The sequence below is a fragment of the Lissotriton helveticus genome, chromosome 10, assembly GCF_964261635.1.
Source record: "Lissotriton helveticus chromosome 10, aLisHel1.1, whole genome shotgun sequence".
In the NCBI taxonomy this organism is placed as follows: domain Eukaryota; kingdom Metazoa; phylum Chordata; class Amphibia; order Caudata; family Salamandridae; genus Lissotriton; species Lissotriton helveticus.
Genome location: NC_136071.1, coordinates 1,097,082,546 through 1,097,107,183, shown reverse-complemented (window position 1 = coordinate 1,097,107,183; position 24,638 = coordinate 1,097,082,546). Strand labels below are relative to the sequence as shown.

The 24,638-nt window shown below is 44.2% G+C and overlaps 1 protein-coding gene across 1 annotated transcript in view; it reads left to right on the top strand.

Annotated features, from left to right (window-relative positions):
• LOC144784794 (tumor necrosis factor ligand superfamily member 11-like) overlaps window positions 1–24,638 on the top strand; it is a 39,424-nt gene that overhangs the window by 9,825 nt on the left and 4,961 nt on the right. Inside the window, exons 2-4 of the mRNA XM_078663829.1 lie at window positions 15,076–15,237; window positions 21,183–21,219; window positions 23,047–23,154. Of these exons, the coding sequence (XP_078519955.1) occupies window positions 15,076–15,237; window positions 21,183–21,219; window positions 23,047–23,154 (307 nt within the window). The remainder of the gene's footprint in view (window positions 1–15,075; window positions 15,238–21,182; window positions 21,220–23,046; window positions 23,155–24,638) is intronic.

The window sequence follows — 24,638 nt, the reverse complement described above, 5'->3', positions numbered from 1 at the left end:
GAGATGAGGTGGTTAGCCGTCACCAGGAAGCAGAAATAATTGAGGGAAACACTGGAATGCTTTTGTACCATTCTAGCCTCTCCCTGGAAGTGAGATGAGGTGAATCAGGCCAGACTTGCAAAGGGTGAGCAAGGCTGCCCTCAGCAGACACCGCTGCTGACTCATCAGCAACAGCCAGTCCTGGCTGTCTGGAGTCAGCAAACAAAGAAAAGTCCAAGACGAAAAGGCAAGCCACCCAAGCATCTCAGAGCTCGCCCACCACGAGCAGCAATGCAAAAGGAGGTCTGTGGGGGCACTGCCTTCCAACCCAACTCATCTTTTGGAAAAATGCTCTTAAGATTCGTTGGCATATATTTTAAAGTCAGTATCAGTGCAGAAAAGGTTTGTTGAGACTATAGTTCATCTCACTATTGTGGTCTCTACACACAGCTTTGTATTTGATGTGTCCTAGTAAGTCCAGGAGAGATGGATCCCTGCAAGATTTCCAGGATAATCAATTCCATGTAAAATAGTTCCATTTACCATCATGTTTGTAAAAATGTTCTTTAATAATATCCAGAAAAATCAAAATTCAATCCCGCCCTCCTTGCAAACGTTGCACCCTTCCCTACCCCTGTAAATTCTTACTAGAATAATATTTGCGTCAGTGATTTAAATAAACAACTCAGATCAAGATAGTAGTGTGAAAAGTGATGTTTTAAGTATTACGGCTAGATCAGGAGGGTAATTCACTTGCTTTGTGAGAATAGAAGCTGCACTTCGGCTAATACCATGGCCATCATGCTGGTAGAAAAGTAAAAAAAAAAAACACTGTAACATATCCACACCCTGTACAACCCACTGTTGGCCTTAACTACTGTGGCCCCACCTGAAGTTTATCAGACCGGCCCCTCTAAGTGACATCTCAGTCTAGGCTGGGTAGGGAAGCAGTAGTGTCTGATCCGTAGGCACTCCAGCCCCCGCCAAACACCAATGCCCTAGGCATCCTGGGGAAGCCCTGCTGGGTGACTACGGTAATGCACCAGGCACTTTTCGGGATATTATTAGCCAGGCTGGGCTTCTATCTGCTTTTATAGGGAGGGATATAAGGGGAGGCCCAAGATGTGATGTTTTTATACTTTTTACATTTTAATTGGTGGTAATATCACATGCATGTTTTGGTTATGTTTATGGTTTTGTTAACTAATAAACTATTTTACTCTCTCATGCGCTGTTGCCCTTTATTAAGGGATTTACCCCTAAATCAAAGGTGCAGGCAGAAGCTGTGGCCATACTTTTGTCAATGGGTGAAGCAATTCTTGTTCCCATAAAAATACATGTGAAAAGCCCACGTGCATCCCAAAACTATCATATGGAAAGTTGTTACAAAGTCCACACATTCTCCTCTGTAGAAAAGGAAAGCGGGACCATGACCTCTGGAATGCTTAGATCTGGGAGCTGGGTTGCTTGGAAATGCAAAACCATGGAGGTGAGGCCAATAGGCAGCAAGTACAATAGTAAGTTCAAGAGAACTTTGGAGAGAGAGTTCATGAGGGCAAGAACATTTTATAGGGTAAACAAGGGTGGATTTATTGAATAAGAACAAGCACATCCACCTGTACCCTTGAATTTCCACCCAGAGAGCAGCTAAACTAACAAAATGTTAACCCACTTTACAAGTAGTGTAAGAAAAGGTGAACACATAGAAACGTTTTACTACATTAAAAGTGGAATAATTATGAAAAAGTTAAAACATGAAACGTGTGTATGTTACAGACACTTATTCTATAAGTACACATAAAATTAACTTTGATTAAGTTTAAAATAAACAGCACTTGTGCACACTTATGTGCATAGTTATAAAGCATAACCACCTTATAATATTTTTTTTATATCTGATGGAACATGAGCTAACCGTGAGATCATTTTAGATTTTGAATGAAAACGGTGCATCTCATTCAACGATGTGTGCATTATTAAAGTACACAAAAAGCGATGGATGAAATGCTTTCATTATTAAAGCATAAACTAAAACTACAATTCATTGATTTACCTTATTGTAGAAAATATAAATTGCTGATTTGCACGTGTCTATTTTCGGAGCTTGAACCTCTCCTCTGTCACTCTATGTCTACTGACTGACAGCTAACGTCATCAACATGTGTCTTTATTTGCACATAAATGCATTTATTTGGCTAACTGGAGCAACCGACTCCACAAAGGCCCACCCCCGTCCCTACAAGTGTCAGCCTGCCTAGTTAACAAGCATTGCCAAAATCAACTGTTCTGGCTTTGGCAAGCGTGCAATGTTTGTTTATGGTTTTGTTTTTTACATTGTTTGCAAACATATGGAATATACAACAAATGAAAAACATATACAAATCAAATAATAAAGGAGTGGCCCTGCAGCCCAGGCACACTATCCCTGGCAATGAAGTGTATTCAGTTTCAGGAGGCTATGTGTATGTGATGAATCAGGTAAAGTGTTGTAACTTAAAGTGCAAGACAACGAAAGGATGACTGGGATAACACATTACTCAAACCCCGAGCCCAGGACATTGCAATTTAGCTATTTGCAAAAAAAAAAAAATCACGGAATCAGAACTTTTGTAAAAAGAAACTCAAGATATTTAGAAATGTGCCTGCTGAAAATTATAATAAAAAAAAAGAAAGCTGGTCATCTTAATATTGCTCTACACTGTTGCTGATGAGAAAGAGGCCACATGGCAGCAGCAGTCTTCTTCTGACTTTTAGCACAGCTTACAAACACACAGGACTAACATCATTGGGCTCCTGCTCCCTGCATCTCTCTCGGTTTCCCTTGGCCTCTCCCTCCCCACTCTCCCATCTCTCATGTAACCACCCCCATGTCTTCTCTTTCCCGCCGCCCTCTGCTGCCCCGTGACTCCTATACCACCACTCCTGTGCCTCCACTCCTCCAGTGCCTCATCTAATCTATGGTGTAAGTCAAGAGCTTTTGATTGTACGAAATTATATACTATATGTATAATATATTTATTTATAGAGGCTTTGACCAGCCCTATTCATTCACTGGTTTGTTGTTGCGCCATTGGCATTTTTATTCTGCTCACTACAGCATACAGCAAGGGGCACAGGGTCAGCCCACTTCAACAACTGGCTAACTTCACTGTGAGTGATGGCCTTCCACCATTTCACATGCAGCACATCCACACACAAAGTAGTTCCCCTCAGTGCCAAGGTCATCTGTGGTACTATCTGCTTTTTGAGGCAAAAAAATATTTTTGCATTTAGACAATTTCTTTTTTCAGATTGCTGAGGGCCCAGCTCTCCCCCGACTCCAGTGTTTTGCTAAACACATCACAATGCAAAACAAGCACTGTCAAAGCCATAAGCAAAAAGGCTTGCAGCCAAGGCAGATCTATTGCCTTTGCCAATGCTTGTTTTATTATGATTTTGTGGGGATATCTCAAAGCATCACAGGTTTACAGTTTGAATATGATCTTCTTGCCTTTTGCTCACACTTGGTCCTGTCTTCCTTTTATTGGCTAAACAAGGCCATTTTAGGAACTGAAAAGGTGAGCTCATAGTGCACTGTCATCCCTCATGGGTAAAGTTTAATGCCAGTATTATATATGAATCCTGACCTGAAGCCACCTTCTGTGTCACTGATTTAGCATGCTTGCCTTCACCAACCTGAATCCAAAAGTGCATTCTTGCCCTACATATTTGCAACAGATTGGTGGGTGGATCCTCAACAGAGATTGTTTGGCTGTTTAACACCTCAAGTGAGTCAGCTTGTTTGGCAGTTTTAGTGCAAACATCCAGAGAGACCAGTTTAATGTTTCTCTGTGTTCGGGTAGTTTGTAGGCCATATGAGCGAGTGTTGGAATGCACTGACCTGGCAATGCAGGGAACGCCCCTGCTCTTGAACCTCTGCTATCTTTTACTGTCCCTTGGCCTTTTCCCTGTACTCTGACAACACAGTTGGTGCTCCAAGTGGTTTACAGACCCACCACTGGAGAGCAAGCTTGAAGATGTTTAGGACATAATGAGCTGTGAATTCCAGCACCTTAGGCGGCCCATGGTGTTTTTTTTCCCTCTGTCCTACACTGTCAACTTCAAATTATTGACTTAGCCTTGCAATCCAAAATCATATCGTTCTTTTCATTTTTAATTTTGTTTTTATTTTCATAATGTAAAAAAAGACCAATATACACACACAGAGTGCCCGATTCTCAAAGGTAAAGCTAGACTTTTAGTGTAGACCAAAAGTCTAACCTTATTACTTTTCAGTATTCACAAAGGTAAGTTACGAGTAGTGTCTTTACGTCCTCACATGGGGCAGAATCTCCACACCTGGGGCAGAATTTCTGCTCTGGGGACAGAGATCTGCCCAAATGAGGAAATTCTGCCGAAGTGAGGAGATTCAACTCCAAGTGTGGAGTGGAATCTGCGAACTCGTTGTGGAGAGTCCGCAGATTCTGCCCAGAGTGCAGAAACTCCGCACTAGATACTATTTGTTTCTTACCTTTGTGAATATCGAAAGTCGTACATTTAGGGGCTTATTTACAAGCCCCTTGCACCGCCGGTGCGTCACTTTTAATATGGGGAAAAGTGACGTACCAGTGGCGCAAGTGGCTTATAATAATCCCCCTAGACTTTTGGTCTAAATTTACATTTGGAGCAGTCCAGGTGATACTGGAAAGCTCTAATATAACCAGATCCAGCATGATTGCTAGCATCATTGAATCTTGGGAGATGTTCAGCAGTTTCTCTTCTGGGATTATCATTAGTTTATATTTGTTGTAAGCGAACAGAAGTATGTAAACATTAGGATCCTTTCATCCTAAGAACCTCTCTATCAGTAAATAAAATATAATCTTGTATGTTGCCTGTCACATGGTGCATGTGTTTAAGGTGTGTGGTTGCACAGATCACAATCAGGTGCTGCAATTGTTAATATAACGCTTCGGCCAAGATTCAAAAAGTTTTGCGTCGGGTTTGCGTTACTTTTTCATGCAAACCCAATGCAAAACCTTTTTGGGGATTAATAAAGCACCTCAAATTTGTATTTGCTTTGGTTTGCATGAACAAGTAATGCGATCACTGCCTTACAGTACTTTGCATCGAGGGGGCATTACATGGGTGGTACATGGGCGTTCCCATGCAACCAACCATGCTTTTTGGTGAAAAACCCTGTCTACTAACATTAGTAGACAGGGTTTTGCCCAAAAATTTAAAAATGGAAAGGCTTTAATTTCTCCTTGCTTTTCCGACTTAGCATGTGTGCTGCACTGTACAGCAACTACAAAGAAGGAAAATGTTTTAAACTTGTCTAGAAACAGTATTTGGTACAGTAAGGGAACCCTTCCAGTACAAAACCTATGCTAGACTCAGACATACACCCTTGCACTATGGTGCGAAAGTGTACTTGGTACTCAGCAACCGGCACTAGAGAAAGGGGAGGAGAATGCCATATCTCTCTAGATATGGCACTTTCCTGCTCTCTCCCTGTCACGCAACACAGTGTGTTATCTTTGGATGCTGAGCTGCCCTCTGTGCATGGCACGTTTGTGAATCTGGCCCCTTGTCTTTGAGCCAGTTCGTTTTGGCCAAATGTTGAGCACGTGACATTGGGTTTTTGCAGACATGCATCCATTTTTATGTTTGTCCTAGAAAAAGCTTTTGCTGTGTTGCTGTCTTCATGTTTTCCAAATAAATCATGAAAAAATACACACACACACACACACACACACACACACACACACACTCACTCATGCTTTCAACCCTCTTCATCCATTTATCTGTGGAAATGCCATTCACTTATGTATCCACCAACCACAGTCTACAACATAGGGTAACAGAGCAGCTCACTTTAGCCACTGGCTCTTTTCATGGTGAGTCATGGGATTTTGTGCTGTTACATGTGCACAGGTGCTAAGAAAGTAGTCCACTTAAGTGCCATTGAGGGTGGGCTAATCTCTGCTTTCATTTATGTTTTTATTTTATTTCATTTGTTCTCGGGTTGAGTATTTTTTTCATTTACTTTTTTGCAAACGTGCCACCTTAAAACTAATATTAATACAAAAGGGAAACCCAAAGATCGTAATTGGCCAAGGGTACTTGAGTAATTCTAGAGACAGCGAACCCTTAACAAAAAATTAAATTCCATAAGCTGATTCAATTATCAGATATTTCAATTTTGTTACTACAATTCGCACACAAAAAATTTGATTTACCCCAGCCGGAATATTTCAAAAACCAAAGATCAAGAGAGCAAAAAAACAATGAACTGAAAGAAACAATTAGCAAAAAAACAATAATGCACAGAAAACCAGGTGTTAGGAACTGACAACAAAAAACATATAGACATATCCAGGCAAGCAAACAGTGACCAACATTACTATAACACCTTTAGGTCACTTCTTATTAAAAGCAAAACACTACTGCACCCAAAACAAAAATACTACCAAGCATAGCGTAACGGGTCAGAGTGTATGTCGACGACGTTTCGATCCCGTAAAAATATGGGATCATCATCAGAACTGAGGATCAGTTGCCTGGCATGGTATCAATTGATATATTACATGACGCACCTGAGTTTTCAACAATCTGTAACTAAGCAAACAACAGGCTTTTTCAACACAATTAGTACCTTTTCATGAGTATCATACGAAGATGAAGCACCAAGGTAGTGCACTGTTGAATCCCAAAATTTGAGGAGGATTTGGGAGAAATCCAAATATACACCCATATAATGATACAATCAATTATAGTGCTGCTTCAATTAACACGCGTTTTCAATAAGATGTGAGAGTAAATTCCAAATAGGAATCAATGCCTTAATAGAGAAGTGATCCCGAATGAAAACTCATTTGTGTCAAGCTGACCCCACAGCAATGTGTTTGTTTCAGTTCATTGTTTTCTTGCTCTCTTGATCCCTGGTTTTTGAAATTATTACGGTTGAGGGTAATTTAAAAAAAATGTGTTCGAATTGCAGTAATAAAATTGAAAACTTTGATCATTGAATCTGCTTATGGAACGAATATATTAAAATTATGGCATTTTAATTTTTTATTACTTTTCCACGTTTGTCTTTTGCATATGTTTGGGGAAAAAAAGAATTATATAGATCGAGGATTACTAAGGCCAGACCTGGACCTATTGGCTTTGCCAATACTTGTTACACCATTTGACACTAGAACTATGGCCAGTACGTTCATCACTCCTGGAAGGGGTCCCAGGCTGGGTAGATTTAGTAGGACGTGAGATAATCTCATTAATTTGACAATGGATTAGTACTCTGTTGAACAGAGAACGCATTGGAGAAACGCTTGACAATGGAGGTTGTGACAAGAGCGGTGTCTTCAAAAAAGTGTAATGTACATTATCGGCTACAGTCCGTGGCTTGAAATAAAACCACTAACAAATGTCTTAATCAAGACCTGTCTACTCTACACTGCAGCAACCATACCCCTTTTAAATTTACCGTAGCCATTCTCGCCTACCCGAAATTTGAAATGTATTAAAAAGTGCTTTCAGCATATGATAAAAAAACTTAACTCCTTTCGGACAAGTAGAAAAACAGGAATATACAAAAATACCTGGGAATGTGGAGTGGAATTACCATGACAATAATTCTGATATTGATCAACAGCCCTTCAACCTAGAAAAACAAAATTAAATGGCCGTATTGGAGGAAAGAATTAAGGACATGCTTTTGTAATTTCCATACAGCACAATTCCCATTTCTGTTTTACCAACCGACTGGGAACCCGCTTGTCAAAGCAAAATCTGGTCATGGGTTTTTCCAGAATGTGCCTGAGGACGCATTTTGACTGACAACTTGCAACCAAAAAGGAAGTTCTATTATTTGAGGAAAAGCACTTCCTTGTGAAAGTGCAGAAAACCTTTCTTAACGAACAACCCAAACTTCTGTCTACAGAGAAGGAACTACAACGCAAACGTATATAAAACATAATCTGGCCATAGATTTCTGTGGGCAGAAGAGCAGTTCCTTGCATCTTTTCAAGCTCTGATAAGGAAGGACATTGGGAATTACACCTTCATGGTGCTGGGTTTGATTGGGGCAGCCTAAAAGCTTTCATTCATACTTAATGTGCTACAAGAGAGGGTCTCTGTGTAAAGCCTTTTAAGGTGCATCAATGTCTGAAACAGTGCTTAATTTGTAAAAGAAAATAAGTGCCAGGGCCGTCATCAGTGGGCAAATGCAGCGTGTAACACCTATTGCCCCCGTCAGCACTGCCAGTGACTGTACCAACACAACTACTAACCATCAGACTCATACGTGTGTGACAATTCAGACTATTCCATGCCCCCAATGCTTTAAGAATGACTTGGCCGACATGTGTTAGTCATACGTAATGTATATTAATCGACCAAACAACTGTTATTATCCTCCTCTCTAAATTAGATATACAGTGCCACCGTGTGGCAGACAGTCATAAGTCCTGATGTTGACGATTAAGTGCTGGTGCCGATCACTGGAAACCAACGGCTCAAATTAAGCATTGGTCTGAGGACATTAATTGTTGAAAAGAGCACCCGATGATAGCTCAGAAGGAACCAGTGCTGATTGGGGGTCAGTTCCTGGTCCCTTCCTCTAAGCGTCTATCCAGAGGTCAATATTGGTCTTCACTGAAGCACAGAAATTATGAAACTTTTATCACATTCTCTAATGTTAAACTTACAGATGTGGTATATTGCCAATCCTACAGGTCTTTATATTTTTCTTGACAGGATTGTTATGTGAAGTAAATGTATATAGCGCTACATATACCCGAGAGGGTCTTGGCGCTAATAGCAGGCAAACATTGTGTGGTGTTTCAAAATAAATAGAATTGGTGCTTCTTGAAAAGGTTCTAGTAAGTGATGCTTTTTACAGCGAAAATGAAATTGCCGTAAGGGATTGTTCCTTCGCACCCCTTTAGACCTCAGACACTATCATTATTTGGGAGTGCCCCATCATTTCATTAAACCTGTCCTTGTTAATGTGCACTTCTGGGTCTTATCTAGTGGGTCCAATGTGAATTTAAATTGTCTAATAGTGCAAAGCCATTAAATCAAGGCTTTTACACAAAATGCGATGCATCAAATTAAAATGTTTGAAAAAGATTATGGGGTGGATGTGCGGGAAACGAAATGAGATGGGATGTAGTCTTTCATCAGCCCGCACGCCCTCCCCTCCGCCGACTACATCCTCCTCGGGGACCTCAACTTCCACCTGGAGAACAACAGCGACCGCAACACCACCACCCTGCTGGACAACCTCGCCAACCTCGGACTCAAGCAACTGGTGACCATCCCCACCCACTACGCCGGACACACACTCGACCCGGTCTTCTCTTCCAGCAAGGACATCGCCTTCAGCCACGCCACGGGACTCCACTGGACGGACCACAGCTGCGTCCACTTCAGCTTCAGAAGGACCACGCTCCACCACCACCAGCAACAGGTTCCCCGCAGAAACTGGAACAAGATCACTGCAGACCAGCTCGCTACTTCCCTGAGCAAGTACCCTCCCACCAGCACAACGAACCCCAGCCAAGCGGCCACGAACCTCACGAAATGGATCAGCGACTGCGCAGACGACCTCGCCCCGCTGAAAACCCCGCCGAGCAGACCCGGCAGCAAGAAAGCACCATGGTTTAACAACGAACTCAAGAGCTCCAAGAAGAACTGCAGAGCACTCGAGAAAACCTGGCGCAGAGACTCAACACCGGACAACATGACTGCCCTCAAGCTCGCCACCCGAAAACACCACCAACTGATCCACGCCACCAAGAAAACCGCATTCAAGGAACGACTGGACAACAACGCACTCAACAGCAAAGAACTCTTCAACATCGTGAAAGAGCTCTCCAACCCCAACGCCGGAAACAACGACATCACCCCTTCGCAAGACCTCTGCAACTCTCTCGCCTCCTACTTCCACAACAAGATCGCGGACATACACAACAGCTTCAGCACTCAACCGACGCACGCCACGACCGAACCACCGCCCCCCACAACCACCCTCCGCGCCTGGACCCCGATCAGCACCGAAGACACCCTCAACACGATGAACTCCATCCACTCCGGATCTCCGACAGACCCCTGCCCTCACCACATCTTCAACAAGGCCGACGCTGTCATCGCACCCCACCTGCAGGACATCATCAACACCTCCTTCGACACCGCTACCTTCCCGGAGAGCTGGAAGCACGCCGAACTCAGCGCCCTACTTAAGAAGCCATCAGCCGACCCCACCGACCTCAAGAACTACCGCCCCATCTCGCTGCTCCCGTTTCCGGCAAAAGTCATCGAGAAGACCGTCAACAAGCAACTGGCCGCCTTCCTTGAGACGAACGGCTCCCTCGACCCCTCACAGTCTGGCTTCCGGGCCAACCACAGCACCGAGACCGCCCTGATCGCAGCTACCGATGACATCCGAGCCCTGCTCGACAACGGAGAAACGGCGGCCCTCATCCTCCTGGACCTCTCCGCGGCCTTCGACACTGTCTGCCACCGTACCCTAGTACAGCGCCTCAGCAACGTCGGAATCCAGGAGAAGGCACTGAAGTGGATCATCTCCTTCCTCGCGGGAAGGACACAGAGAGTCCGCCTCCCCCCGTTCAGATCGGAGGCCACCGAAGTCATCTGCGGCGTTCCTCAAGGCTCCTCGCTCAGCCCAACATTCTTCAACGTCTACATGAGCCCCCTCGCAGCCATCGTACGCCAGCACAACCTCAACATCATCTCCTACGCCGACGACACCCAGCTGATCCTCTCCCTCACCAACGACCCCGCCACCGCCAGAGCCAACCTACACGAAGGGATGACAGACGTTGCCAAGTGGATGATGAACAGTCGCCTGAAACTGAACTCGGACAAGACGGAAGTCCTCATCCTGGGATCTTCACCCTCCGCCTGGGACGACTCCTGGTGGCTCCCCGCCCTGGGCAGCGCACCCAAACCCACAGACCACGCACGCAACCTGGGCTTCATCCTGGACTCCTCCCTCTCCATGACCAGACAAGTCAACGCCGTCTCCTCGTCGTGCTTCAACATCCTGCGCATGCTACGCAAGATCTTCCGATGGATCCCCACCGAGACCAGGAAGACGGTCACCCAGGCCCTCGTCACCAGCCGTCTGGACTACGGCAACTCCCTCTACGCCGGAACCACCGCCAAACTCCAGAAGAAACTCCAGCGGATCCAGAACACCTCAGCACGACTCATCCTGGACATCCCCCGCCGCAGCCACATCTCCGGACACCTGAGAGACCTGCACTGGCTCCCGGTCAACAAGAGAATCACCTTCCGGCTCCTCACCCACGCACACAAAGCCCTACACAACCAAGGCCCAGGATACCTCAACAGCCGCCTCAACTTCTACGCTCCCAAACGCCAGCTTCGATCGACCAACCACGCCCTCGCCGCCGTCCCCCGCATCCGAAGAGCCACCACAGGAGGAAGGTCCTTCTCCTACCTGGCCGCCAAGACTTGGAACTCCCTTCCGACCCACCTCCGCCTGACCCAAGACCACCTCGCCTTCAGGAAGCAGCTCAAGACCTGGCTGTTCGAGCAGTAGCGGACCCCCTCCCCCCAGCGCCTTGAGACCCTCCGGGTGAGTAGTGCGCTATATAAATGCTTTGATTGATTGATTGATTGATATGTGGGGGTCCAAGATTTGAGATGAGTATCCCCTGAGACGACATAGTCACTCAGCAGACGTCAGTCACCAGTGGGCCCACTGTTAGGATCCTGTGGACTCATTGTTGCAGTCTAGGGTTTCCCTTGTGCCAACAATTGTGAATAGGCAATTCCCTCCAGTGTGTTCTATTGATTATGAATCTATACTCCAACTCCTATAACGCATTAGGCCAATAAATACAATAGCAGGACTGGAGCCTGGTATTTCCAGTGACATTGTGTCATTGGATAAGCTACTAGAAACCAGGATCACATCCATAGTTCACAGTGCCATCCTCGAGGCATATTGGTGCAAAGACCCAAAATATCTGTAGAATTTTGACCCCTCTCTGCACCCGCACCAAACCCTCATCTCAAGTCCACCTTATCCACCAATGATCATCACACAGATGCAGATCCCTGGTGGTTCAGGATCCCAGATTGAAAAATGCTGTCAACCCTTCCTTGAAACCTGAACAAACCTCTAATGATTCCGGAAGCTCCTAAAGACTGTATTATTCAGATTTAAAGAAGCGCTTCAGGGAAATGGGGTTATAGACGATTGCACCTATCTTGCATCCTATATTATACAGTTTTAAGGTGCCACGGACCGGAGATTCGAAGGTATGCCATTACGGAGGACGCCACGCCATGGAGCCGATCGACACCTGAACTTGAAATTTTTAGAACTATACTTGTCCTGGATAGAGGACACATTGAAACCGGTACTTGAGACTCCACGATACAGAGTTAATTTGCCCAGAAGAAGTCCGTGAAGGATGAAACGCGTTGGCTTTGGCTACAGATTTTTAAATGAAGATTTAATAGAGAAAGAATTACCACAAGATCACTGATTACGCATTGAAATGATTGATATGTGTATATAAAATTGTATAATTTACTGTATAAGTGTGCTGGACCATTTCTGTACAGACTGTATTATTCAGACTTGTTTTCAAATTGAACTCATCACAGTACAAGGATCGCAACCGAGGAGTGTGGGACTTGGGCCCGCCTTTTGATTGGATGGCAATCTCCTTCGATTCCTGTCTCCTTGTTGTTGGCACATTGTCATTTCAATAGTGCTCTGAACAGTGGTGTAATGCAAAATGATGGGGCCCCAGCAGAATGTGATGAAGGACCCTGGTGGCTCCCAGATTGCACAGATATTCATTGTTCTTGCACTAAATAGGGGTCCTCTGAATGGTTAGGCCCACCTACGCCGCAGGGACCTGCTTGGGCTTTCCCAAGAGTTTAACTATTTCTTATTCCATGCCATTGCACACATTGATCAACGCATGTATTTACATTGCTTAGAGGGTGAGGCGGCCCCCTCTAAAAAAAGAAACACTTGGTCCTCCCACACCACCGGGGCAGCGGCTTTGAAGGTAACACATAGAGTTATATAAAACCCACAGTAAACAGACTGCGCAGTGAAGGTTTTGTTTCAAGTTAAATTGCTGGAAAGTGAGGGAAAATCAGAAACTGGGCAGAGTAGTATTGTAAAACTAGCACATTTCACTATTTTGCGTCCACATTAACACTGTGGTACAGAGTTATGATTTTTCATGCAACAAAACACCTTGTTGCGCTGTGCTGCAAGAAAGGACAGCATGCTTGTCCTTCCTTTGCACTGGCGCATTCAGTGCAGCCTAGCACCAATACACACACCCGTGCATTGAGGTGCAGGAATGCCTGCATTAAAGGCAGGAATGTTTTTGCGACGAAAGTGACAACTTCTTTCACAAAAACAATCTTTCGAGGCATTTTCCTCTTTCTAAGTGTGCTGCAGAATGCCACACACGTAGAAAGAGGAGAAAACAATGAGGAGAAATAAAGATATTTGTCCTTGTTGTGCCTCTATTGAGAAGGCGTACAATTCTGACACATTTCCAGGTCTACAAGTGTTAGTAAAAATGGGACTGCACCAACACTTATGGTTGGATGCGCGGGACCGCCCACACTGCACCCATGGATTGCCTTCCCAGCTCAGTATAAAGCAAGGCAGCGACTAGCTCTGCCTTGAGTTACACCAGATTTGCCAAGCCTTGCAGCGTGCCTCTCCGTGTCTTGATGAATCTCATTCGAGATTTTGTGTCACCCTGCATTGTCTTGCATGGTGTAACGGCGACAAAAAGCCTTGATAAATCTGGACCTAAGTGACCACAGCAAAAACAAGATTAGCACCAAGCATAGAGCAAATGTCAATGTTCTCCTGGCTGGTCAATTCGAATTCTAGTGCAATATATCAGTGCACCAGTTTTTCACTACTAGGGGCCTATTTACAAGGAATTGGCTTAGGGCTGCATCACAAATCATTTTGCTGCGCTGCCCTACACCAAATCGAAAGGCCAGGAGTGCACCATATTTACAACATTCGGTGCATTCCTGCCCTTTCAGCCAGCACTGTTGCACATTTTGCAGCCATGCGTCTTCACAGGCACCTCTGCACATGGTGCAAGGGTGTCTGTGTTGTTGGGGTTTTAATGTTTCTATGTGTGCTGAAGAATGCATCACACGTGGAAAGGAGGAGGAATGTAAACATTCTCCTTGTTACGTCTGTTGTAGGGAGGTGCAAAGATGTTGAGTGAGAACACCCAGAGCAACGCCCATAGAATGCAGAGTAAGGAAAGGCAGAGCCTAGCGCTGCTTTGCCTTACTCCATATCTTCAAGGCCATGATAAGCCACACAGGGTGGCTTTACTTGGCCTTGTAGCTTTGGCTAAGCCCTGTGCTCCACCAGAATGTCACAAAAATGATGCTCTGGCAGCACACAGAGGAGACTTACATGGGGCTTGCAGTTCAGCCACCAACATTACCTCCTCGTCCGTCTTCTTGTCCCATTCCTTACCAAGGAGCAGCTTGCCTGCTCTACAGAAACCTTTTACCTAGCCAAGCCAAATACTTTCCCAAATATGGCATCACCTACCCTCCTGGCATGCATAAACCTGGAAGTGCATCACACACACATCCTGAGAATACAAAAGAAAACTCAAGAAAAACACAAATCAATCACCCAAACAGAAACAGGGAGGGAGGGATGGACGGGCCCAAGAATGGAACAGGAAGACCAGGACTTGGAGTAATGAAGATTACCAGTGAGTAACCAGGTATTATTTGCTGATCAGGAGAATGGGATTGCACATAAAAGCCTGTGGCATTCTCTTTTAGGGCTAATGCTTGCCCGACTGGGATCAATAGAATGCTCTAAATGTAAACCTGCCCAATTTGGGGAGTTATGGCCTTGTGATAAGGCTGCTTGTGGCTAGCACAGCTTGTACCTCCCGTGCAAGGGAGCATGGCCATATCTGCTTGTTAAGCTGTTTCCCCTGACTTCATAATCCTTTGCAGATGTACAGAATTTACAAGTTCCAATCCTCATAAACTGACCCAGATGTTTTGCTTGTATTTGCTTTTCAGCTGAAGGCTGAGACCCAGGGGACCTCGGAAGAGCTGAAGTGCTTGCATTTGATCAACAGCCTGGAAGAGATGGCTGACTCCACAGAGACGGGCCTGCACGAGCTGCTCTTGAACGAGCCCTGCCAGAAGATGGCCAGCAGCATCAGGTCCTACGTCAGCATGGTGAGTGCCCGCCAGCTCCTGACGCGCCTTACTGGCCAACCCACTCCGTGACATCAGTGAACATTCAACAAGTCTGGCTTTCACAGGGTGGCCAGGCGACAGCCTCGATTTTCCATCATCTTTTCTTGCAGATTTCCGTAAATCTAGCACGTGTCTCGGTTATCAGGGTGGGTCGACAAATACAAGGGGGGGCATGTTTTTATGGGTTGAATGGTTTAGTTAGCACATATGATACTGAATGCAAAAATAGCTTTTAGTTCCACTTATCGTCTGGGTTTTCCATATTTTCACATTCTATCCGTTTGAGCGCCTCCAGTGATGCAGAATTGTAGTCCTACTTCTGTGTTTTGGACAAATGCCGCCATTGCGTGGTCCTGTGTTTGACCCCTTTATCACAGGTTCAAATCCCGGCGGGTCCGCTCAGCCTTTCATCATTCTGAGGTCGATAAAAACGAGTACCAACGAGTTGGGTAACAATAAACATCTGTGTAATTCAGCACAAAGTACCCTTCTTGGTGAACGCACACTTTACAATATACACGTAATGTTATAAATTTCCCAGTTTTTGGCTTTCAAGCTTTGGCCTTCCAATACGCTAACCAATACCATGCATGCTGGAACTTCATGATCCAACTGATGAAGGAAAACGTCGAACTACAAGATCCAACAAATTAAGTGTTGTTGGATAAAAAGCCAGGACTGAATACACGTGCTTCTTATGACCTGGAACAAGTTAGCAATGAAGTAGCCAGGCCTGTGTTTCAGTGGCACTAGGCAGTTGTATAGTCTGCCCTACTTCCCGCATGTAAGTCCACCCACGCTATCTACTCATCTGATGACATGTTCCTTCGATCAAACCACCCATCTCCCATGTCTCCTTCTTTTTCGCCCCCTCACGCAAGGTTTTTCCAATGCTATTTTGTTCAATGAACATGTTAACAGTGACTCTTCTGGAAAAATAAACACAGCTGTTTGGTGTCCCATCCAACAAGCAGCAGTCTCTGGTTTGCAAGTATTTGGAGACAGATGTGCTGTGGTTAGATTTTGCAATAACAACAAAAACATGGACTTTGGGCATTAAATCTGAAAATTAACAGGCCATACTAAAAACAATGTGCCCCTAAGTCAAACATCTGGGCACGAAAATTGTACCAGCTAATGACAGATTGTGAGTAACAGAATCTAAATCTGATGATGACAACATCATTAAAGTTATTGCTGCAAAAATCTGCCAGGTGGACACATTTTCTTCAGTAAAAATCCTAACATTTTCGGCAGTAAAAAGCATAGCAAATGAGTGAAATCATGGGTTCACCTATCGGAGAGACAGGTTTTGGCTGTGCAGAATGTTAGGTAGAACTGCAAAGTTGTCACTTCTTGGGTACTCACACACATCGCCTTTTTCCCCCCAACCCATTCATAGACAACTACGCAGCCCCTTACTCAGGACTGTAGGGCACTTTTATCTGTATCGCTTCCTGGCTCTGGAGTAAATAGCTTCCCTCAGTCTTCTTATGTTGGTCTAAGCAAAGGACTACTTCAGTCTTAAAGTGTTTTAATTTTATAGTATACACTCTTCCACTGCTGGTGTAGGTATTTGTATCACAGTGTAAAAGAGGGACTATTTTCCCTTTCTTAACCGGCTCTCCCTCCTCTCCTTCACTACACTCTCTTTTAAAAACAACCCTCGCCCCCAAAATCTATGTGCCACCTCCTAGCTCCTTCACACTCTTAAGTGCCACCTGCAGCTGTAACAGCAAATAGCCACCTAAATATATATTTTGTTTAAGCTATTCATAGATGACAACCATGGATCCAGATGCATTTGTGGTGGCCGTCTTTGAATGTATTTTCTTAAAACATAGGAAAATCCATTCAAAGATCACTGCCATAGACATACAAGCACATTTATAGCAGCCATCTTTAAATGGATTTTCTTAAAGCATAATCAATTAATTAAAATATGGCCACAGCGGATGGAAGTGCATTTGTGGCAGCCAACTTTGAATGGGTTTTCTTGTGTTTTCTGAAAATATATTCAAATATGGTAACTGTAATAGTACGGATTTGAACGGATTTTGCTAAAGAATTACACTTGCTTAAAACTGTTCACTGCACAAGCATGAATGGCAGTCATTTAGGGGAAAAATACAATAACTGGTGAAGTTTATGAGTTTCAATAGCAAGAACTATTGAGTTTGTCAATGCTTGTTTTCATGTTATCCTAGTATTTTAGTCCTGCGTTTGTTATGGGATAAACAGAACTACGATTACAAATTGTATTAAAAAAACCAGGGCAGGATAATCTACGCGTACAAAAAACTGAAACTTGAGAACTTTGGCTAAAAGTGCAGGGGTAAGTGTGCAAGTTAGGGGTGATAAATCCTTACACACTGCTATGTTTTCACCAAATTAAAGAAAGGGCTTTCTCCTCCAAAACGCCCTCAATGGGCGCAAGTATTAAAGAGAAAGAGTATGCCTGGAATCTATGACCTGCATTGGTTTCTAGTCGTGCTACTACAGTACTTTGTGAATTCCCCCAAATGTGTAAATCTTTGAAAAGCATAGACAGAAGCCCCCCAAATGCATAGATTTATTTTGGTCCAGTACGTTTTCCCTGTTTCTATCTTTAGAATAAACACCATCATTTCACTTAACCTATGCAGCAGGATTCTATGCAATGCACTCAAAATGCTAAATTTTACTGATATACAATTCCGATGTAATAGGTAAGGGTTCTTAAGGAGGCATAATCTGTAGTTTTGGATATTGCACTCTCAACAGCCAAATGTTATGGCTCTTTTTAACCATTTTTAGGTCTGCCCTAGAAAAAGCTTCAGCTCTCTTGCCAGCCTCATGTTTTCCAAATATTCATAATAAATATACTTACATGGTCTGTTCAACTATCATTCACGTTTTACCACAACACACAGCTTGTTACCATGGGTCAGTCCACATAAGTCACTGACTCTCGTCACTGAGAAATAAAGCACGTGCATGTAGAAAGTAGTTCACGTCAATTGCAGGACTGGCAGGCCAATTTTTGCTTTTATTGCATGTTTTTTAAATTAAAGTAAAAAGTATAACAGGCTTGCCAAGGCCCAGACTATTAGTGTTGCCAAAGTTTGTTCTAGTTGAAATGTGTCTTAGGAAAAATGTGGCAATGTCACTATTTGCAGACATCTTGCAATCTCAGTTCTGGTGCAAACTATTCTTTGCACCTGAATCAGAACTTGCTGCACCCTGTTAATTAGGCCATAGCCCTTTCAATATCTTCTTGGGGATACAATTAATGACCAGTTACAATTTATTGTATGATATGATGGATCTGCCAGATCTAGGTTCAGTTTGAAATGCAAATAGTATTTGCAATGCAATAGGTCTCGCATTTACGAGTGTTTGATCTGTGGCATTGTAAATGACAATGCCTTTTGTTTATGTATTGTTTTTAGAAACAGATAAATAAAAGGCATTGTCATTTACAGTGCCAAAAGCTTAAACTCTCGCAAATGTGAGACCTATTTCATTGCAAATGCGTTTGGCACCCGCGCTATAATTTTTTTTTAAAAGCCTTAGGAGAGAGTGTGTCCTGCTTGCAGCAGAATGCAGGACAAAGCTATTTGAGAAAATCGTGTTCAGAGGCTGTAATTAAAGCCTAGCGAGTAACAACACACATAACAGGGGGTGTCGCCATGGGAGGTTAGAAAATGAGACATGGAGGGACTACTAAGCCTATTGACCAATGAACAGCCACAGTTTACAGTGGAGAAACACACAAGCCAATGAAAAAAAATGGGCGGAGAGTGGGCAGAGCTACAAGTCCCTACCTGAATACAGCAGGCCTTGCAGATCAGCGCATGCGCTGCCCAGGCTCGACCTAAATATCATAGAGAAGATGGATTGCACATAGCATGAGAAGTGTACACAAGAGATCCTTGTGAACCCGTCCCAAATGTGATCTCAGATGTAACTGGTGTTGAGCTGTTGCAGCTCCATATGGAGGACAAACACTCTGGACACAGGCTGGAGGCAGCGGTCCAAAAGCAGGCAGGGCCAGCATCTCCAGCTGCAGGTCAATAGTGCAAGGCAATAGCAATTCAGTCAGCCTATGCAGAGCACGAAAACATAACGCCTCGATCCAAGAACCATAAAGTGGTAATCCTGATTCACAATCGAAGTCATGCGAAATTCCCCACTATTAGATTTTGCAAGGCAGAGTACGTATGGGAAAAACTTCAAAATTCTGCGTTTCTGGCAAGTCAATAATTGCATAAAAGGGCAAAGGTCATAGTATTCCATGGTGCTGAATAAATACCTTCCCTTTGACCTCTAACAAGAGGGCACTAATGCCCAATTAGAATATTCACGCTCATGTGCTTGACACAGTCCTTGTTCTTCCATTCTTTTTTGGTGCAACCCTGCAGTTAAGTATAGGAACTACCACTTCCGTTCTGTACTGCTACTTCCGTTCTCTGTCCAGCTCCAATGCTTAGGGTGAACAGGACAGGTGAGGCCGGATCACAGCCGGTCTGCCTTCCTGCTCTGGCTCTCCAAGGATTTGTAACCCGGAAGTCTGTAAAGCGCCCCACCCCGTCCCCACCTCTGCAAAAGTCTCCCTAAGAAAACTATTCTGCAGGGCAGCACTTCTCATCACTCATTGTGGAATCCGTCTCTGAATTAATGATCTAACTACCTCGAACAAACCCTTAAATGTCATGTCTAGCACAACCTTATTGACCCCACAGAGCAGCCATATACCTAAGGGGCTGATTACGACTTTGGCAGCCCCCCCTGCGGAGAGCCACGTCAACGCTCCGTAGGACAGCCAAAGCTGCGTTCATACCGCCTGCTAGATCCAGAGTTGAATCCTTGGTGGGCGGGTGGTGCGGCAGTGGCGTCGTGGCAGTGCCTGTCTAAGGATCACAGGCTTACACAGGCACCGCCGTTGCACCGCCGCAGCATGTTCCTGCACAGTGCGGCATGCACCATGTGGTGCATGCCTCATCATGTAGGAACTGGTGTGCAAATTTACATTGCATGCACCCCCAGACTCTGTAGCAGCAGGGTGCCCTAAAAGAGCCCCCTTTGTTACCTCTCTGCCAACCTTTTAATGTTGGTCTCACCGCCATGAAAAGGGTGGTGGACAACCAACTCGTTATATGCTCAGAGGTGCCGAAGCACCACCGCCAGCATATTGCAACTCCCTGACTACTGCGCGACCGCCGTCGGATCCTGGATCCCCAGTATACGCAGCGGTCCTGTGTTGGCCCGACCACCACACTCATAATTCGGCACACGGTGCCACAGTGCGGCAGTGGTCGAACCACCACCGCGACTTCGGCAGTCGGATGGACCACTGTAGATGTAATCAGCCCCTAAATGTCAAGTTTTTAGTAAATTAGAGCCACTGAACACAAAGCATTGATAATGCACACATTCACCTGCATGGTTGGGCCCCTTGATGGCCTTAAATGAAGCACCATTAAACTGGCTAATCGTGACACTTTCTTTAAACAGTGCTTGGAGATGGCATGTATGTGGCATGAAGTGCTACATAAAAACAAGGGACATGCAATGCAGGTAAATACTAAAACTAAAAGAACACATTTAAAAAATATGTAGAAGAGGCACATCCTCAGGTATCACTCTCTCTTAAGAGAAATAAGACAACTCTAAGGGCTAATACACCTGCCGAAGAGGTCAATTTGCAGCCAGAAGAAGATAGGTTTTATTCCCCATCCGGGAGAGGCGCCTTCTCTTGTCATCCTACTCAGGCCAATGAATTGCATATCATTAAAATGGGGATGAGTGGCAAATATTTTCAGCAACGAAAAATGTGTGGTTCCATTTGTTGGACTATTACTATGAATGTTGACACCCAGCTATTAACCTATTTCCTGAGATGAGAGGCTCGTACACTCACTTTCTTCTTTTCTATTTGCCAGGTGACTGAAAACGTCATCCAATCCAGCGCTCAGAAAGGTATTGTTGTTTCTAAATGCAGCTTTTCACTCTGACTCACACAATGGTTTTTGCACCGCCCTAGTGAGTTGGCAAGCAGAGTGCATTCCATGCCTGGGCTGAAGATAGCCTGATCCGGCAGCCTTGTCTGCAGCCTCAGTGTAGGCAGAGAGAGTCCTACAGCCACAGAAGATATGGTCGAGAGTTGTGTTGACACTGATAATGGATAGTGCGATATGGAGAAGTGGTGATTGGTGCCAGGTCACTCCAGGCAGAAGGGCACTGGAAGCTGGGCAATAGCCGCAGTTGCAGTAGGACAGATGTATGAAGAATTGATGGAACCTGCATTGGCCTGTGATGGTGGGAAGGTCTTGGTTCACTGCTGCAGCTTTGATGTAGCTCTGCTGTGTGACCTGGAGCCCAGTACAAGAAAAAGATTGAAGGTTGAGAGAAGAAACCCCTGGACTCATAAGTGATCCACTCTGGAAGTAGGGTGTAGCAAACAGTTTAGCTAACACCACCATCTGAGGTACCTTTAAGATAGAACATGGATGGTCTGTGAGGGATCTGTACCACCATAAGGAGGCTTGGCTCACAGGAGTGATAGGAAGACTGGTGAGGCTGAAAATCTCCCTTCAAAGATCTCTGCTGAGGCATTGTTTTAGTGTTCAATGATCCCATGTCTCATATATTGTTAGCTTTAGCCCGACTATTTCTCTAGTCTGTTCTATTTGATATTTGGTCATTGGTAGAGCGTAGTATATTAGCATAGGCTCTCTGGTCTAAAAATAATAGTGTCTCACTAGATCAGCTAAATAACTGAGTTTTACAGTTTTCCTTTAACGTCAGCAATGTCTTTAGATGGTTCAAAACAGTTTAGAACCATCTAAAGACTGTACACGTGGTGCTAGACAGCCTGAGTGAGTGCCAGTGCTTCCGAAGTGAAAAAAAAGGTCTACATCTTTGTAGATATGGCACTGTCCTGCTCTCTCACTGTCTTGCAACACAGTTCTTGTGCAACGTAGCAGGTGTTTTAGTAAATGTTCCCGATTGTGTACATCCCTGTACTTCAGCAGAGTACCCTGATGGAATACAATTAGCATCACAGCAGTGCTCCTTGTAGTGGACTGCTAGATTGTCATCCTTTGGAGCCTATTCTTGAAGGCATTTTAGGGTACGTGAATAGTAGTCATGCATTACTCTTGTACATACTCTGAAATGCCTTTGTGAATTGGCCCTAAACATTCACAAGTGGGAATATAATGAGACTCTTCATAGAGTATTTGTGAAGATTTTGTACAAACAGATAGGAATGTGCCCTCTTTGCTTTCTTACTAAGCAGGAGCTGGACATTTTGGGGCCAATTTACAAAGGTCTGTAGAGTACCGAAAAGGACACTTGTGCAGTACTACTTGCCATACTCATCAATGCTTTTGTGAATTTCCCTCAAAGACTATAGATATTGTTTGCATCAAAGTTTTCCAGTAGCTCATACTCAATATAAATGAAGCCAATATTGTCTCTAGTTTATTTTTACATTCATCTGTTATTCTGTTACTGATGATTTTTCTCGTTTTATCTATATTACAATTTTTTATGAAACTGAAATGTCATATTCGTTTTAAGTTTTTGTTGATGCATCCAAACAAAATGCAGACAAATAAACCGTATTTAAGTCCACATAGGTATCACACCCATCCCCAACATGCAGTGCCAAAGATGTAATAATAGGATCATAAAGAGAGAGGAGGGAAAGGTGGAGGAGAGCCCTGCTAAAGAATCACAGTAGGCTGGGGCAGATGTTTATGTCCACATAGTCAAAGGTATTGTACTTTTCTTTCCTCCTAGATATCAGAAGGAACTATGTGAACAGTTCAGAGTTCCAGAGGCCCCAAGGTCTGTCTTCCAAGCCTTCAGCTCATCTCACACTCAGAGATCACAGCTCCCCCCATCAAGGTAAGTCCAGAATCCTTCCTGGGATGAAATCTTGCCAAGCAGGCCAAAAGTCCACAACCATATTGCCACAAAACAACAGAGAGTGCCAGGAATGCTCAGCCAGTCAGGCATTCATTGCAACCTGGGGCCCTGCTTCCAAATTGGTTGCATTGCTTTACCCTGCACCAATGCTCACCCTTATTTTCTGTGACGGGCATGAGTGCTTAATTTGAGCCTGGGGTTTCTGGTGCTTAGGGCCAGCACTTAATATTAAACACGGGCGCTTATGCCAGTCTGCCACATGGTGGCACTGTCTGTGTAATTTAGAGATGAGCAGAAGAAGAGCTATTTTTTAATTCAATATACATTAAAATGATTAATTCCTGCCGCCTAAACCACTCTTTTAGCTTTGGGGACCTGGAAGTATCTGAATTATCGCAATTGTGGGAGTGTTATGGTTAGTGTTGTGTAGGTATTGTCATTGGCAGTAGTGGTATGGACAATGGGTGGATACAGCTACAGCGGCCTCTTGACAAGGGCCCTGGCACATATTTTATTACAAATTTAACACTGACTGGCACAGACCCAAACCATATGCGCGCCCACAAACGAACTGTGCTCTCGAATGAGAGCACCTCAGTGAACAATGGGAGGGGGGATACACACCACCAGTCCATCTTACACTGCACTTTGGCCAGGTCAGCTTCTGAAAGTGGGGTATGTATCCCACAGAGAGGTGCTGTTTATGACTGAGCCCACCCCTTTCTGGGTGAGTCACAATTCCTGTCCCCTTCCAAAGGGTGTCTGTGGGGGGGTTGTAAATCTTCTAATACCAAAAGTACATGCAAAGCATGGGATTAACATCACATTATGTCGTTTGGGGACTCTTTCATGCTTCTTTGTGACTCAACCCCTTGATGGATTAATTTCTAATGTTGTGCAGAAAGGGCATCTGTCTGCCTGAGGCTTTTGTTAGTCTGGCCTCAAGTCTGTAATTATCAAAAGAATCAACAGAGGTAGTCTTCAAAAATCTTCCATGCTCAAGGGTAATTTTTTGGTCTGTTCCATCTGCATTTGGAAACAAAGGCAGAACAACTGGTTTTGCTAATTTTAGCAGTAAGTTTAGTTGTGCTGGCTGATTTGTTTGATGGTATTAAGACATTTGAAGGTTTGAGCTTTAAAGGTTGGAGGATAGAAGAAAGAATTAGAAGAATAGATGTGTATCAATACTTTGATAATAAAGATACGCTAACATACAATTCCCTCTGTCTCATAAGGGATCTGGTACTACAGACCTCCCAATAAACCGGACCGATTAACTTTGTTATGGTATAGCCTTAAAATCTGGTGTCTGTTACTCACAGATTTTCTGCGTTTTTGTGAGCAGGCTCTGACAAAGCCAACGGTTAAGGCTATTCTATGATGTATATGTAAATGTATGTTTGACATGGTTTCAGTGAAACAGACAAAATAAGCTGGAATTGTGTGATATATATGGAAAATGG